The following is a 14981-nucleotide window of genomic DNA, read 5'->3' as shown; positions in this document are numbered from 1 at the left end:
CCAAAGCTGTACGGAAAGCTTGCAGGGAACAAAAGCTCCCGAGAGCAAACCCGAGCAGATTACTTAGCCCGGACCCGGCAAGGGCGGAGCAATTCCACCTCCGGCAAAGACATTTGGGAACCACAGCAACAGGCCCCTCCCCCAGAAGATCAGCGAGAAGAGCCAGCCAAGACCAAGTTTACCGATCAATGAGAACGGCAGAACTCCAGCGCTAGGGGAATACTGCACATAGAATTCATGGCTTTTTACCCCTGATTCTTTAGTCTTTCCAAAGTTAATTTTAAAAATTTTTTTTTTTGTTGAATTTTTCTTTTTCCCTTTTTCAACCAACATCTTATCAATCCCTTTTATAAAAAACATTTTTATTTTTCATTTTTAGAGTCATATTCTATCCCTTCATAGTAGTTAACCTTAGTTTTGGTATATATATAAATTGTTCTCTCTTTAAAATTTTGGGATACAGTTTCTTCTAACAGACCAAAATATACCCTAAATCTCTAGTGTATGCCATTGTTCTAGTCTCCTGCCTGATCACATTCTCTCCTTTTTTTTTTTTCTTAATTCCTCTTCTTTCTTTTTTCAACCAACTTCTTATCAATTCCTTTTATAAAATCTTTTATAATTTTCATCTGTACAGTCATATTCCATCCCTTCATCGTATTTACCCTTATTTTTGTACATATATAAGTTTTCTTTCTTTAAAATTTTGGGAGGCACTTTCTTCTAACAGACCAAAATACGCCCAAAATCTAGTGTGTGGACTGATCTATGCATCATATTTGATCATATTCTGTTTTTTTTGTTTTGTTTTTGTTTGTTTTTATCTTTTCCTTTTCCTTTTTTTTTCTTTTTCTTTTTTCTTTCTTTCCCTTTCTTTCCCCCCAGTTTCAGGTCTTTTCTGATTTGTTTAGTGTATATTTCCTGGGGACGTTTTTACCCTGTTGGCATTTTGTTCTCTCATTCATCTATTCTCCTCTGGACAAAATGACAAGATGGAAAAAATCACTTCAGCAAAAAGAACAAGAGGCAGTACTGACTGCCAGGGACCCAATCAATACAGACATTAGTAAGATATCAGAACTAGAGTTCAGAATCATGATTTTAAAGATACTCGCTGGGCTTGAAAAAAGCATGGAAGTTATTAGAGAAACCCTTTCTGGAGAAATAAAAGAACTAAAATCTAACCAAGTCAAAATCAAAAAGGTGTTAATGAGGTGCAATAAAAAATGGGGGTGCTAACTGCTAGGATAAATGAGGCAGAAGAGTGAATCAGTGATATAGAAGACCAAATGATGGAAAATAAAGAAGCTGAGAAAAAGAGAGATAAACAACTACTGGATCACGAGGGCAGAATTCGAGAGATAAGCGATACCATAAGACAAAACAACATTAGAATAATTGGGATCCCAGAAGAAGAAGAAAGAGAGAGAGGGGCAGAAGGTATATTGGAGCAAATTATAGCAGAGAACTTCCCTAATTTGGGGAAGGAAACAGGCATCAAAATCCAGCAGGCACAGAGAACCCCTCTCAAAATCAATAAAAATAGGTCAACACCCCGACATCTAATAGTAAAACTTACGAGTCTCAGAGACAAAGAGAAAATCCTGAAAGCAGCTCAGGACAAGAGATATGTAACCTACAATGGTAGAAACATTAGATTGGCAACAGATCTGTCCACAGAGACCTGGCAGGCCAGAAAGGACTGGCAGGATATATTCAGAGCACTAAATGAGAAAAATATGCAGCCAAGAATACTATATCCAGCTAGGCTGTCATTGAAAATTGAAGGAGAGATAAAAAACTTCCAGGACAAACAAAAACTAAAGGAATTTGCAAACACGAAACCAGCCCTACAAGAAATATTGAAAGGGTTCCTCTAAGCAAAGAGAGAGCCTAAAAGCAACATAGACCAGAAAGGAACACAGACAATATACAGTAACAGTCACCTTACAGGCAATACAATGGCACTAAATTCATATCTTTCAGTAATTACCCTGAATGTAAATGGGCTAAATGCCCCAATCAAAAGACACAGGCTATCAGATTGGGTAAAAAAACAAGACTCATTGATATGCTGTCTGCAAGAGACTCATTTTAGAACCAAAGACACCTCCAGATTGGGAAAGTGAGGGGTGGAAAACCATTTACCATGCTAATGGACACCAAAAGAAAGCTGGGGTGGCAATCCTTGTATCAGACAAATGAGATTTTAAACTAAAGACTATAATAAGAGATGAGGAAGGACACTATATCCTACTTAAAGGGTCTATCCAACAAGAAGATCTAGCAATTGTAAATATCTATGCCCCTAACATGGGAGCAGCCAATTACATAAGCCAATTAATAACAAAAGCAAAGAAACACATCGACAACAATACGATAATAGTGGGGGACTTTAACACCCCCCTCACTGAAATGGACAGATTGTCTAAGCAAAAGATCAACAAGGAAATAAAGACTTTAAATGACACACTGGACCAAATGGACTTCACAGATATATTCAGGACATTCCATCCCAAAGCAGCAGAATACACATTCTTCTCCAGTGCCCATGGAACATTCTCCAGAATAGAACACATCCTAGGTCACAAATCAGGTCTCAACCAGTACCAAAAGATTGGGATCATTCCCTGCATATTTTTGGGCCACAATGCTTTGAAACTAGAACTCAATCACAAGAGGAAAGTCAGAAAGAACTCAAATACATGGAGGCTAAAGAGCATCCTACTAAAGAATGAATGGGTCAACCAGGAAATTAAAGAAGAATTTAAAAAATTCATGGAAACAAATGAAAATGAAAACACAATTGTTCAAAATCTTTGGGATGCAGCAAAGGCAGTCCTAAAAGGAAAGTATATAGCAATACAAGCCTTTCTCAAGAAACAAGAAAGGTCTCAAATACACAACCTAAATCTACACCTAAAGGAGCTGGAGAAAGAACAGCAAATAAAGCGTACACCCAGCAGGAGAAGAGAAATAGTAAAGATCAGAGCAGAAATCAATGAAATAGAAACCAAAAGAACAGTAGAACAGATCAACGAAACTAGGAGCTGGTTCTTTGAAAGAATTAATAACATTGATAACCCCTGTCCAGACTTATCAAAAAGAAAAGAGAAATGACCCAAATAAATAAAATCATGAATGAAAGAGGAGAAATCACAACCAACATCAAAGAAATACAAACAATTATAAGAACATATTATGAGCAACTCTATGCCAGCAAATTAGATAATCTGGGAGAAATGGATGCATTCCAAGAGATGTATAAACTACCAAAACTGAACCAGGAAGAAATAGGAAACCTGAACAGACCTATAACCACTAAGGAAATTGAAGCAGTAATTAAAAATCTCCCAAGAAACAAGAGTCCAGGTCCAGATGGCTTCCCAGGGGAATTCTACCAAACATTTAAAGAAGAATTAATACCTATTCTTCTGAAACTGTTCCAAAAAATAGAAATGGAAGGAAAACTTCCAAACTCGTTTTATGAGGCCACCATTACCTTGATCCCCAAACCAGACAAAGATCCCATCAAAAAGGAGAATCACAGACCAATATCCTTGATGAACATGGATGCAAAAATTCTCACCAAAATACTAGCCAATAGGATCCAACAGTCCATTAAAAGGATTATTCACCACGACCAAGTGGGATTTATTCCTGGGCTGCAAGGTTGGTTCAACATCTGCAAATCAATCAGTGTGATACAATACATTAATACAAGAAAGAACAAGAACCATATGATCCTCTCAATAGATGCAGAAAAAGCATTTGACAAAGTACAGCATCCTTTCTTGATCAAAACTCTTCAGAGTATAGGGATAGAGGGTATATACCTCAATATTATAAAAGCCATCTATGAAAAACCCACAGTGAATAACATTCTCAATGGGGAAAAACTGAGAGCTTTCCCCCTAAGGTCAGGAATGCGGCAAGGATGTCCACTATCACCACTGCTATTCAACATAATATTAGAAGTCCTAGCCACAGCAATCAGACAACAAAAAGAAATAAAAGGCATCTGAATCTCACTCTTTGCAGATGATATGATACTTTATGTGGAAAACCCCAAAGACTCCACCCCAAAACTGCTAGAACTCATACAGGACTTCAGTAAAGTAGCAGGATATAAAAATCAATGCACAGAAATCAGTGGCATTCCTATACACCAACAACAAGACAGAAGAAAGAGAAATTAAGGAGTCGATCCCATTTACAATTGCACCCAAAACCATAAGATACCTAGGACTAAATCTTACCAAAGAGGCAAAGGATCTGTACTCAGAAAACTGTAAAGTACTCATGAAAGAAATTGAGGAAGACACAAAGAAATGGAAAAACCTTCCATGCTCATGGATTGGAAGAACAAATATTGTGAAGATATCAATGCTACCTAGAGCAATCTACACACTCAGTGCAATCCCCATCAAAATACCATCCACTTTTTTCAAAGAAATGGAACAAATAATCCTAAAATTTGTATGGAACCACAAAAGACCCCGAATAGCCAGAGGAATGTTGAAAAAGAAGAGCAAAGCTGGCGGCATCACAATTCCGGATTTCCAGCTCTATTACAAAGCTGTCATCATCAAGACAGTATGGTACTGGCACAAAAACAGACACATAGATCAATGGAACAGAATAGAGAGCCCAGAAATGGACCCTCAACTCTATGGTCAACTAGTCTTCGACAAAGCAGGAAAGAATGTCCAGTGAAAAAACGACAGTCTCTTCAACTAATGGTGTTAAGAAAATTGGACAACCACATGCAGAAGAATGAAACTGGACCATTTCCGTATACCACACACAAAAACAGACTCCAAATGGTTGAAAGATCTAAATGTGAGACAGGAGTCCATCAAAATCCTAAAGGAGAACACAGACAGCAACCTGTTTGACTTCAGCCGCAGCAACTTCTTCCTAGAAACATCACCAAAAGCAAGGTAAGGAACGGCAAAAATGAACTATTGGGACTTCATCAAGATAAAAAGCTTTTGCACAGCAAAGGAAGCAGTCAACAAAACCAAAAGACAACTGACAGAATGGGAGAAGATATTTGCAAATGACATATCAGATAAAGGGCTAGTATCCAAAATCTATAAAGAATTTATCAAACTCAGCACCCAAAGAACAAATAATCCAATCAAGAAATGGGCAGAAGACATGAACAGACATTTTTCCAAAGGAAGGCATCCAAATGACCAAAAGACATGAAAAAGTCCTCAACATCGCTCGGCATCAGGGAAATCCAAATCAAAACGTCAATGAGATACCACCTCACACCAGTCAGAATGGCTAAAATTAACAAGTCAGGAAACGACAGATGTTGGCGGGGATGCGGAGAAAGGGGAACCCTCCTACACTGTTGGTGGGAATGCAAGCTGGTGCAGCCACTCTGGAATAGGTATGGAGGTTCCTCAGAAAGTTGAAAACAGAGCTACCCTATGACCCAGCAATTGTACTACTGGGTATTTACCCCAAAGATACCAATGTAGTGATCCAAAGGGGTACGTGCAGCCTGATGTTTATAGCAGCAGTGTCCACAATAGCCAAACTATGGAAAGTGCCAAGATGTCCATCGACAGATGAATGGATAAAGAAGAAGTGGTATATACATACCATGGAATATTATGCAGCCATCAAAAGGAATGAAATCTTGCCATTTGCAACGACGTGGATGGAACTGGAGGGTATTATGCTGAGTGAAATAAGTCAATCAGAGAAAGACCTGTATCATATGACATCACTGATATGAGGAATTCTTAATCTCAGGAAACAAACTGAGGGTTGCTAGAGTGGTGGGGGGTGGGAGGGATGGGGTGGCTGGGTGATAGACATTGGGGAGGGTATGTGCCCTGGTGAGTGCTATGCATTGTGTAAGACTGTTGAATCACAGACCTGTACCTCTGAAACAAATAATAACATTATGTGTTAAAAAAAGAAGATAGTAGGAAGGGAAAAATGAAGGGGGGAAATCGAAGGGGGAGACGAACCATGAGAGACTATGGACTCTGAGAAACAAACTGAGGGTTCTAGAGGGGTTGGGGGTGGGGGGATGGGTTAGCCTGGTGATGGGTATTAAAGAGGGCAAGTACTGAATGGAGCACTGGGTGTTATATGCAAACAATCATGGAACGCTACATCAAAAACTAATGATGTAATGTATGGTGATTAACATAACATAATAAAATTAAAAAAAGAATTAGTTGTATCAAGCAATATAGTAACCCACCTTTGCCTGTCAATTCAGTAAGCATGAGGAACCTAAAATGGCCTGGTGGCATTCTCAACTTCTAATTTAATGGCATCATTGTTGTGTTCCCTGATGGAAGCATTTCTCACTCTGTTTAGGTCTGCTTTGATTTCTTTCATCAGTAATTAGTGTTTCATAGTTTTAAACATACAGATCTTGTACATATTTTGTTAGGTTTTTATCTAATTATCTTCTGTGTTTTGGTGCTATTATAAAGGGGACTTTAAAAAATACTTTGGGGCGCCTGGGTGACTCAGTCTGTTAAGCGGCTGCCTTTGGCTCAGGTCATGATCTCAGGGTCCTGGGATCAGGCCCTGATTCTGGCTTTCTGCTCAGGGGGGAGTCTGCTTCTCCCTCTCCTTCTGTGCTTTCTTGCTGTCTCTTGCTCTCACTTTTTCTCTCAAATAAATAAATAAAATCTTAAAAAAAATAAATAAATACCTTAACTTCATTCATTGCTGGTATAAAGAAATATGATTCATTTTTTTATATTGCCCTTGTATCCTTTTACCTTATTAAATTCACTCTTAATTCTGTTTTTGTATATTCTTTTTTGGAATTTGCCTATGAAGACTCTCATGTTATCTGTGAATAGACACAGTTTTATTTTTCAACTTTTCTAATGTATATGCTTTTCATTTCTTTTTCTTACTGCACTAGCTGGGACCTTTGGTACAATGCTGCATAAGAATAGAGAGAGTAGACTCCATTTTAGGGGAAAAACATTCTGTTTTTCATCATTAAGTATAATGTTAGTTGTAGGATTTTTGTGGACGTCTTTTATCATATTAAGGACATTCTTTCTGGTTTTAGTTTCCTGAAAGTTTTCATTATGAATGCATGTTGAATTTTTTTTCCAATGCTTTCTCTGTATCTACCAAGATGATCACATAGTTTTTCTTCTTTTGTCTGTTGATATGGTGAGTTATGGTCTGTTGATGTGGTTAATTTTCAAATGTTCAACCTGCTTTGTATTCCTGGGATAAGCCCAACTTCGTGTATTATCCTTTTTATATGTTGTTTAATTTGATTTGCTAGTATTTTACTGAGGATTTTTACATTTATGTTCATGATAGATATTGATCGTGGTTTTCTTTTTTGTGATGCCTTTTTCTGGTTTGAGTATCAGGGTAAAGCTGCCCTCATAAAATTGGTTTGGAAGTGTTCCCTCCTATTTTATATTCTGGAAGAGTTTATACAAAATTGTTATTATTGCTCTCTTAAATGTTTGGTAGAATTCAGTGAAACCATCTGGTCTTGGAATGTGTTTGTTTGTAAAATTTTAAAATACATATTTGTATTCATTTTTTAGGGCTTTCATAACAAAGTGACTGATTGGCTAGTCAAACTAGTGACTGATTGCCTTACACAACAGAAATTTATTTTCTTACAATCCTGGAGGCTAGAGTCCAAGATCAAGGTGTTGGCAGTTTTGATTTCTTCTAAGGCCTTTCTTCTTGGCTTGCAGATGGCCATCTTCTCCCTGTGTGGTATCTGGGTCCTATTTTCATTTTTCATAAGGACACTAGTCATATTGGGCTGGGGTATACCCAAATAATCTCATTAATTTAATTATCTCTTTAAATATCCCATCTCCAAATACAGTCATATTTTGAGTTATTAGAGGTTAGAACTTCAACATAAAATTCTAGGGGGGGACACAACTCAGCCTATAGCAATCTTCAATGTTTTTAATTGATAAAGGACTATTAGATCATCTCTCTCTTTAATGAGCTTTGGCAGTTTGTCTCATTCATATAAGTTGTCTAATTTATGGAATTCGAATTGTTCATAATGTTCCCTTATTAACTTTGTAATGTCTGTAATATCTGAATTGATGCCCTCTTTTTTATTCTTGATTTGGAAAAATGTGTTTTTTCTCTTTTATTTTTTGATCAGTTTGGTTAGAAATTTATTAATTTTTTAAATTCAATGCAATTTTATTTATTTTTATTATTTTTAATTGAAGTATACTTAACATACAATGTTATATTAGTTCCAGATGTACAATATAGTGATTCAACAGTTCTATATATTACTCAGTGCTCACAACAATAAGTATAGTCACTATCTGTCTCCATACAACGTTATTACCAACTTACTGTACGATATGCCTTATGCTTACTTTTTCTCTCCAAAACTTACTTATTTTGTAACTGGAAGTTTGTCCTTCTTAAGCACCTTTATCTATTTCACCATCCACCATCTGGCAACCACCAGTTTGTGCTTTCTATTCAACAGTCTGTTATTTTGTCTTTTTTTTTCTTTGTTTTGTTTCTTAAATTCCACATATGAGTGAAACCATATGGTATTTGTCTTTTTATTGATCTTTTCCATGAACTAGCTTTTAGTTTCACTAGTATTTTTAGTATTATTCCTATTGATTTGGTTGATTTCTTCATTGATATAAGTTCTTTCTTCTGATCTAATATAAGCATTTAATAAAGCAGATCTCCCTGTGAATACTGCTTTAGCAATATCCCTAAAATTTTGATGTGCTTTTGTTTACATTCAATTCAGAATGCTTTCTCATTCCCGTTGGTGACAGCTGGAAAAATTTGAGCACCAATACACTGTAGCGTTGGATTATAACTCAAAGTATAAAATAAGTATCTGTGAGTCCATACTAATACAAACAAATAATTGAATATGTAAATAAGTGGGGAGAAGAAACAAACCTCCCATGAAGAAGAATTCCAAATAAATTGTGTTGATATTCCACTCTAAAGTAGATGGAGCCAAACTCCCCACCCCTTAAGTGTGGGTTGTACATAGTGATTTTTTTTCTAAAGAGTACAGTGTGGAAAGGGGGATAAAAAGAGTAACTTTATAGTAGAGAAGCATGATACACAGCTACAGCAGGTGATTAAGGTCAACATCAATAATAATCATGTTGATAGTAGGTACCCTTGATATATTGTGATGAATATGGCACTTTACCTCCGTGATCTTCCCCAAAACTGACAACCCTAGGCTAATCATGAGAAAAACATCAAACAAATTCCAATAGAGGGGCATCCTAGAATATATCTGATTATTACTTCTCAAACCGCCAAGGTCATCAAACACAGGAAAAGTCTGAGAAAGCATCAGAGCCAAGAGGAGCCTAAGGAAACATGAGAACTAAAGGTAATAAGGACTCCTAGATGGGATCCTGGAACAGTAAAAGGATATTAAGGAAAACCTAAGGAAATCTGAATGAACTATGAACTTCAGTTAACAATAATGTATTAATATTGGTTTGTTAATTCTAACAAATGTACTATCCTAATATAAAATGTTAATAATAGGGGAAACTATAGCAGGGGATATATGGGAACCCTCTGTACTTCCTACTGTTTTTTTTGGTAAACATAAATCTATTCTAAAGTCTGGTTGTTTTTTTTTTTAAGTATTCTCTAATTTCTCTTGTGACTTCTTTGATCCATGGGTTATGTAGAAATATGCTTTGAACTTTCTTTCTTTCTTTCTTTCTTTTTTTTTTTTTTGGTATTACTTGATTTTATTTTATACTAGGTGGTGGGCACAAAGCAATCCTCCTTAATAAAGTTGACAATTAGCTTCACTCAGAACACTTTTAATAATGCACATAAAAAAAAGTATTCATCTTACAAATTGTTCTGCAACCCAAATATACAGTAGCTTGGAAAACAACATTTAGAAAACAAAAGCTAATGTAAAAAGACAGATTAAAACAACTAGGATAGTACAAGTTTCATATAGCTCTGATTTTACAGTTTTCTTACTGTATCATCCATCAGTGTCTGAAATCTGTTCCTTCAGCTGGCTCCATTGCTCAGGATTTAAAGATATACCTTTTCTTCCAGGTTTCCTTTCACCTTCTGGGTCCATCCAATATTCTCTAATATCAGTTAGGACTTTCCCTTTAAAGTCCCGAACACTGACGTACCTCATTTTCCCGATCTGGGACATGTTCTCATCCCTGCTCTGCTCAGAGGATGACCGAGCTCTTGAAGTGTCACCAGTCTTTGGCTTCTTCACAGGTTTTTCTGGAGCAACTTGCTTTTTTCTCTTTAACTTTTTGTCAACCTCACTGTGAGAATCGCTGCCAGAAGAGCTTGAAGAAACAAATTCCTTTGATTTAGGCATTGCTCCACTCTAGCAGCCGAACTGTCTTCTGCTCGCTCGCTTGCAGCTCTGCTTTGAACTTTCTTAATATTTGAAGATTTTCCAGATATGTCATTGATTTTTAGTTTAATCTCATTATGGTCCAAGGGCATAGTTTATATTAATTCTTTTTAATTTGTTAAGGTTTGATTTTTGACCTAGAATATGGTCTATCTGGTGAAGGTTCCATGTGCACTTGAGAATTTTTATAATGTTGGACAGAATGTTTTATAAACATCAATTAAATCAAGTTGTTCAGTTCTTTTCTGTCCTTACTGAATTTCTGTGTATTTGTTCCATTGATTTGTGAGTGAAGTCTTCAGTGATAATCGTGAATTTTCTTTCTAATTTTAGCACTATCAGTTCTTACTTCATGTATTTTGAAATTCTTTTAGGTGCATACACATTTAGCATTGTTATGTCTTCTCTGTGATTTTTGACCCCTTTATCATTAGTAATCATCTTTTTAAAAAATAGGTTTAGTTTTTAGAGCAGTTTTAAGTTTGTAGCAAAATTGAGCAGAAGGTACAGAGATTTCCCATATCCTCACTGCCTTCACATATGTGTAGCCTCCCCCACTATCAGTCTTCCCCACCAGAGTGGTATATTTGTGACAGCTGATGAATCTGCATTGACATATTATCACCCCGAATCCATAATTTACATTAGAGTTCGCTGTTGGTGTTGTAAATTTTGTGGGTTGGGACAAATGTGTAATGACATGTATCCACCATTATAGTGTCAAACAGAATAGTTTTACTGCTCTAAAAATTCTCTTTGTTCCCCTTATTCATCCCTCTTCTCCCCAGTAATGACCTTTTTAAACGTGGTAATGTTCTTGGTCTGAAGTCTACTTTGTTGTTGATACATTTTATGCTATCAATATAGCCACTCCAGCTTCTTTTGATTAGTGCTCCCATTGTATTTATTTTTCCATCTCTTTACTTTTAACTTGCCTACACTTTTGTATTTAAAGTGGTTTCTTGTGGGCATTGTATGGTTGGGTCTTGCTTTTTCACCCAATCTCACAATTTCTGTTTTTTAATTGGGGTATATGTAGACTGTTTGCATTTATATCTACCATCATTTAACTCTACCATCATGCTAATTGTTTTCTACTTATTCTTCTATTCTTTATCTTTTTTCCTAATTTTTTGCCTTCTTTTGGATTATTTTGTAATTACATTTTATTTTCCCAATTGGCTTATTAGTTATACCTCTTTTAAAAATGTTCTCTTGGTCACCCTAGGATTTATAATATACATCTTTAATTTCTCACAGTCTGTTTTTTCTATCTTCAAATAACATTTTATCACTTCACAGGTGGTATAAGGACCTTTCAATAGTGTCTCTCTAATTTCTCCCATTCATTTTTTTTTCTCCCATTCATTTTTTGTGCAATTGTTGTCAAATGTTTTAATTTTACATAACAATAATCATGAAATACATATTTACTGCTTTTGTTTTAGATAGCCAGTTACACTCCAGAGAAGTGAAAATTAAGGAAAAAGATGAATTTTATATTTAACTACATTTATGGAATCTTTAGAACTCTTCATTTCTTTGTGTAGATCCAGTTTCCTGTTCTATAATATATTCACCCTGCCTAAAGATCTTTCTTGAACATTTCTTTTTTTTTTTTATTTTTTTATTTTTTTTTTAATTTTTTTTTTTAAGATTTTATTTATTTGCGAGAGAGACAATGAGAGACAGAGAGCATGAGAGGGAGGAGGGTCAGAGGGAGAAGCAGACTCCCTGCTGAGCAGGGACCCTGATGTGGGACTCGATCCCGGGACTCCAGGATCATGACCTGAGCCGAAGGCAGTCGCTTAACCAACTGAGCCACCCAGGCGCCCTCTTGAACATTTCTTATGGTGTAAGTGTGCTGCTAATGAACTCTCAGTATTTGTCTGTAAAAGTGTTTATTTCTCCTTCATTTTTTCTGAAAGACATTTTTGTTGGTTATAGGATTCTGGGTTGTCTTCTGACTTGTATTGTTTATGATGAGCTTTTGTATCTGATGCTTGGTGTCTTTCATTCATTTTGGAAAATTGCCAACCATTGTCATTTCAGATATTTTTTCTGCCCAATTCCACCCCCCCATCCTCACCTTCTCTTGGTTCTATTTTGGGAATCCAGTTGTAGGACTATTGGTCTGTGTGATATTGGGCTGTAGCTCTTGGATGGTCTCTTCTGTGCCTTCCCTGACTCTTTTTTGTCTTTCAGTTTGAATAATGCCTATTCACCTATTTTTAAGTTTGTTGATTCTTTTCTTGTCTGTATCAAGCCTATAGATAAGCCTATTGATAGCATTCTTTATTTCTAGTATAGTATTTTTCATTTTTAGGGTTTCTGCTTGATTTTTTGTGGTTTCCATATCTCTGATGAAATTCCCCACTTGTTTATGTGTGTTGTCCACTTTTCCACTGAAGCCTTTAGCTTTGATCTTAGTTATTTAAAATTAATTGTCTGATAGTTTTAACATTTATGTCATATCTCTTTCTGGTTCTTTTGATTGCTTTATCTCTTGACTTTTTTTTTTCTTCTTCTTTTACTTGCTTCTTAGTGTGCATATAATTTCTTTGTTGAAATCTGGATGTCTTGTGTTTTAGAGACTGAGGTAAACAGGAATAGACATACCTCTTCCTTTTGTAGGCCTTCAGTTTGATGAGTTGAGTCAATTTAGTCAGGAATTGAGCAGGGTTTGGGTTTTGATGTTGCTGTGCTTACTCTTAGTGTATCACTGTCTTCAAATTCCTGTATTGTTACTTTGTGCTTAGAATGGAAAATGCCAGAGGGTTTATTTCAATGTCTACCCTTTGCTTAAATGTCCCCAATACACCTGCACCTGAGAGGAGGTTCCTGTCCATGACCTTGTTTATTCCCCAGCAATAGAGTGCTCTTATTTGTAACTATGTTACTTGCTCACCTAAATGGGTGTGGGAGTTCATTCTCTGTTGTCCTTGTTCAGCATCAGTTGCAGGCAGGTGCAGTGTCTCTGGTTCATCCCTGGTCAGGGATGGTGCCTTCTTAAGTACCTGTCCTTTCTTTAGGGGTAGAGGATATGGGCTGAGCAGAGGATGCTTTTCTCCCCTCCTAATTCCCAATGTTATTGTGTCTTAACCTGTACTTTGTGGATAATAGGGTTTGCTGCACTTTCCCAACTTCTTACGCTTTTGATCCTTAGGGGAGATAGAGAAAAAGGAACAGAATGAGGCATCGTACCTTTCCTACCTGGAAGCTGCTGCTTCCCTCTCCAAGCTTGTACCACGAGGGGAAGATTTCTTGAGTTCCTCACCCTATCTTAAGTTTTTCTTCTGAACTTCTAATGAGGCCCTTACATGCACTATCTTTTGTATTTTTGTCTTTTCTTCTCTTCATTAATTTATGTACACGTCTTTGTCCTATGAATAAGCTCATTTTCAGCTGTCTACTTTGTTTCTTGTAGTTTTTGATTTAATTATTAATTCTATAATCATGTACTTTTGACCTTTGTTTTCTTAGGTCTATAAACTTATTTTTCACCTCATTCTGCTGTTGTTGTTGTTTTTTTTAATTTAGTTTTTATTTAAGGTTCTGATTCAGCCTTTCTTGGCTTAGAGCCAGGAACCCCTATTTTCAAGGCACTTCCTAGATGATATTGATACAATGTAAATGTGGCCTCTTTTCTGATGCCTTCTCCATCTACTCCCCTGTCCCCCCAAAAATGTGACCTCCCCGACTACTGTCGGGTAAGACATGGGGAGGCATCAGAACTGAGATGTAGGGGAGTGTCGCTAGCACTGGGAGCGGACAGCTGGGGAAGGGCTGGAAGAATGGCTTGAATTTTGCACACAGATTTTACACCCTAGTCTGTGCACTTGAGTCAAGGTTGCTGCGGATGTTGTGTAGAGGCAGTAGTGACCACCGTGGCTGATTCTTCAGCACTCCTGTTGTCTCATTTCCATTGAGTTACAGCAAGGCAAGTTGGGGAATTGCTCTCAACTCAAGGTGTGACCCTGAGTGGTCTGAGGATAAACCTATCCCTTTTGCTGGGTATGGTTCAGATACCCAACTTGCCTGAAATTCAAGTAAAGGTTTGTTGGAATCTTTTGGGAAACTTAGTCCTTGCTTTATTAAGAGAGAGCTTATAAGCAAGAAAATGTGTGGCTCTGATATAGCTGTTGACAATTTTCTCATGAGCGTGAGGAGAATCTAATCTTATAATAGCAGCTGATCTCTGGGTAACAGACTGCAGTGATGCAAAGAATCTCGCTTGTTAGTGACATCTTAAAAAATTGTGGTAAAATATACAGAACATAAAATTTACAATCTTCACCATTTTTCAGTGTACAGTTCAGTGGTATTAAGTACATTTTTATTGTTGTGCAACCAACACCACCATCCATCTCTGGAACTTTTTCCTCTTCCTCACCTGAAACTCTATACCCATTAAATACTAACTCCCCATTCTCCCTCCCCCCAGCACCTGACAACCACTATTCTACTTTCTGTATCTACAAATTTGACTACTCTAGGAACCTCATGTAAAAGGTCATTCTGTTTTTTTAATCTTATTTTTAAACTCATTTAAAATAATTTATATTCTGAAGGTGCCTCG

The 14981-nt window shown here is 36.6% G+C and overlaps 2 protein-coding genes across 4 annotated transcripts in view; one reads left to right on the top strand and one right to left on the bottom strand.

Annotated features, from left to right (window-relative positions):
* PTPN20 (protein tyrosine phosphatase non-receptor type 20) overlaps window positions 1–14981 on the top strand; it is a 112774-nt gene that overhangs the window by 59588 nt on the left and 38205 nt on the right. Inside the window, exon 5 of one of the 3 annotated variants that reach the window (XM_032399057.1) lies at window positions 4594–4596. The exons of the other annotated variants lie outside the window; for them this stretch is intronic. Within the exon in view, the coding sequence (XP_032254948.1) occupies window positions 4594–4596 (3 nt within the window). The remainder of the gene's footprint in view (window positions 1–4593; window positions 4597–14981) is intronic. 3 annotated transcript variants of the gene reach the window in all.
* LOC116628744 (activated RNA polymerase II transcriptional coactivator p15-like) lies at window positions 10004–10379 on the bottom strand. Its single transcript, XM_032399055.1, has one exon. It carries the CDS (start codon window positions 10361–10363, stop codon window positions 10004–10006), a length of 360 nt encoding a protein of 119 aa, XP_032254946.1. The 5' UTR covers window positions 10364–10379.

Source organism: Phoca vitulina, unplaced genomic scaffold (genome assembly GCF_004348235.1).
Source record: "Phoca vitulina isolate PV1807 unplaced genomic scaffold, GSC_HSeal_1.0 scaffold127, whole genome shotgun sequence".
Lineage (NCBI taxonomy): Eukaryota > Metazoa > Chordata > Mammalia > Carnivora > Phocidae > Phoca > Phoca vitulina.
The sequence above is the reverse complement of the archived record's forward strand: the minus strand, read 5'-3'. Positions and strand labels throughout refer to the sequence as shown.

Bases quoted from the DNA above. Each gene is read 5' to 3' on its own strand.
- LOC116628744 (XM_032399055.1), bottom strand. From the start codon at position 10,363: ATGCCTAAATCAAAGGAATTTGTTTCTTCAAGCTCTTCTGGCAGCGAT.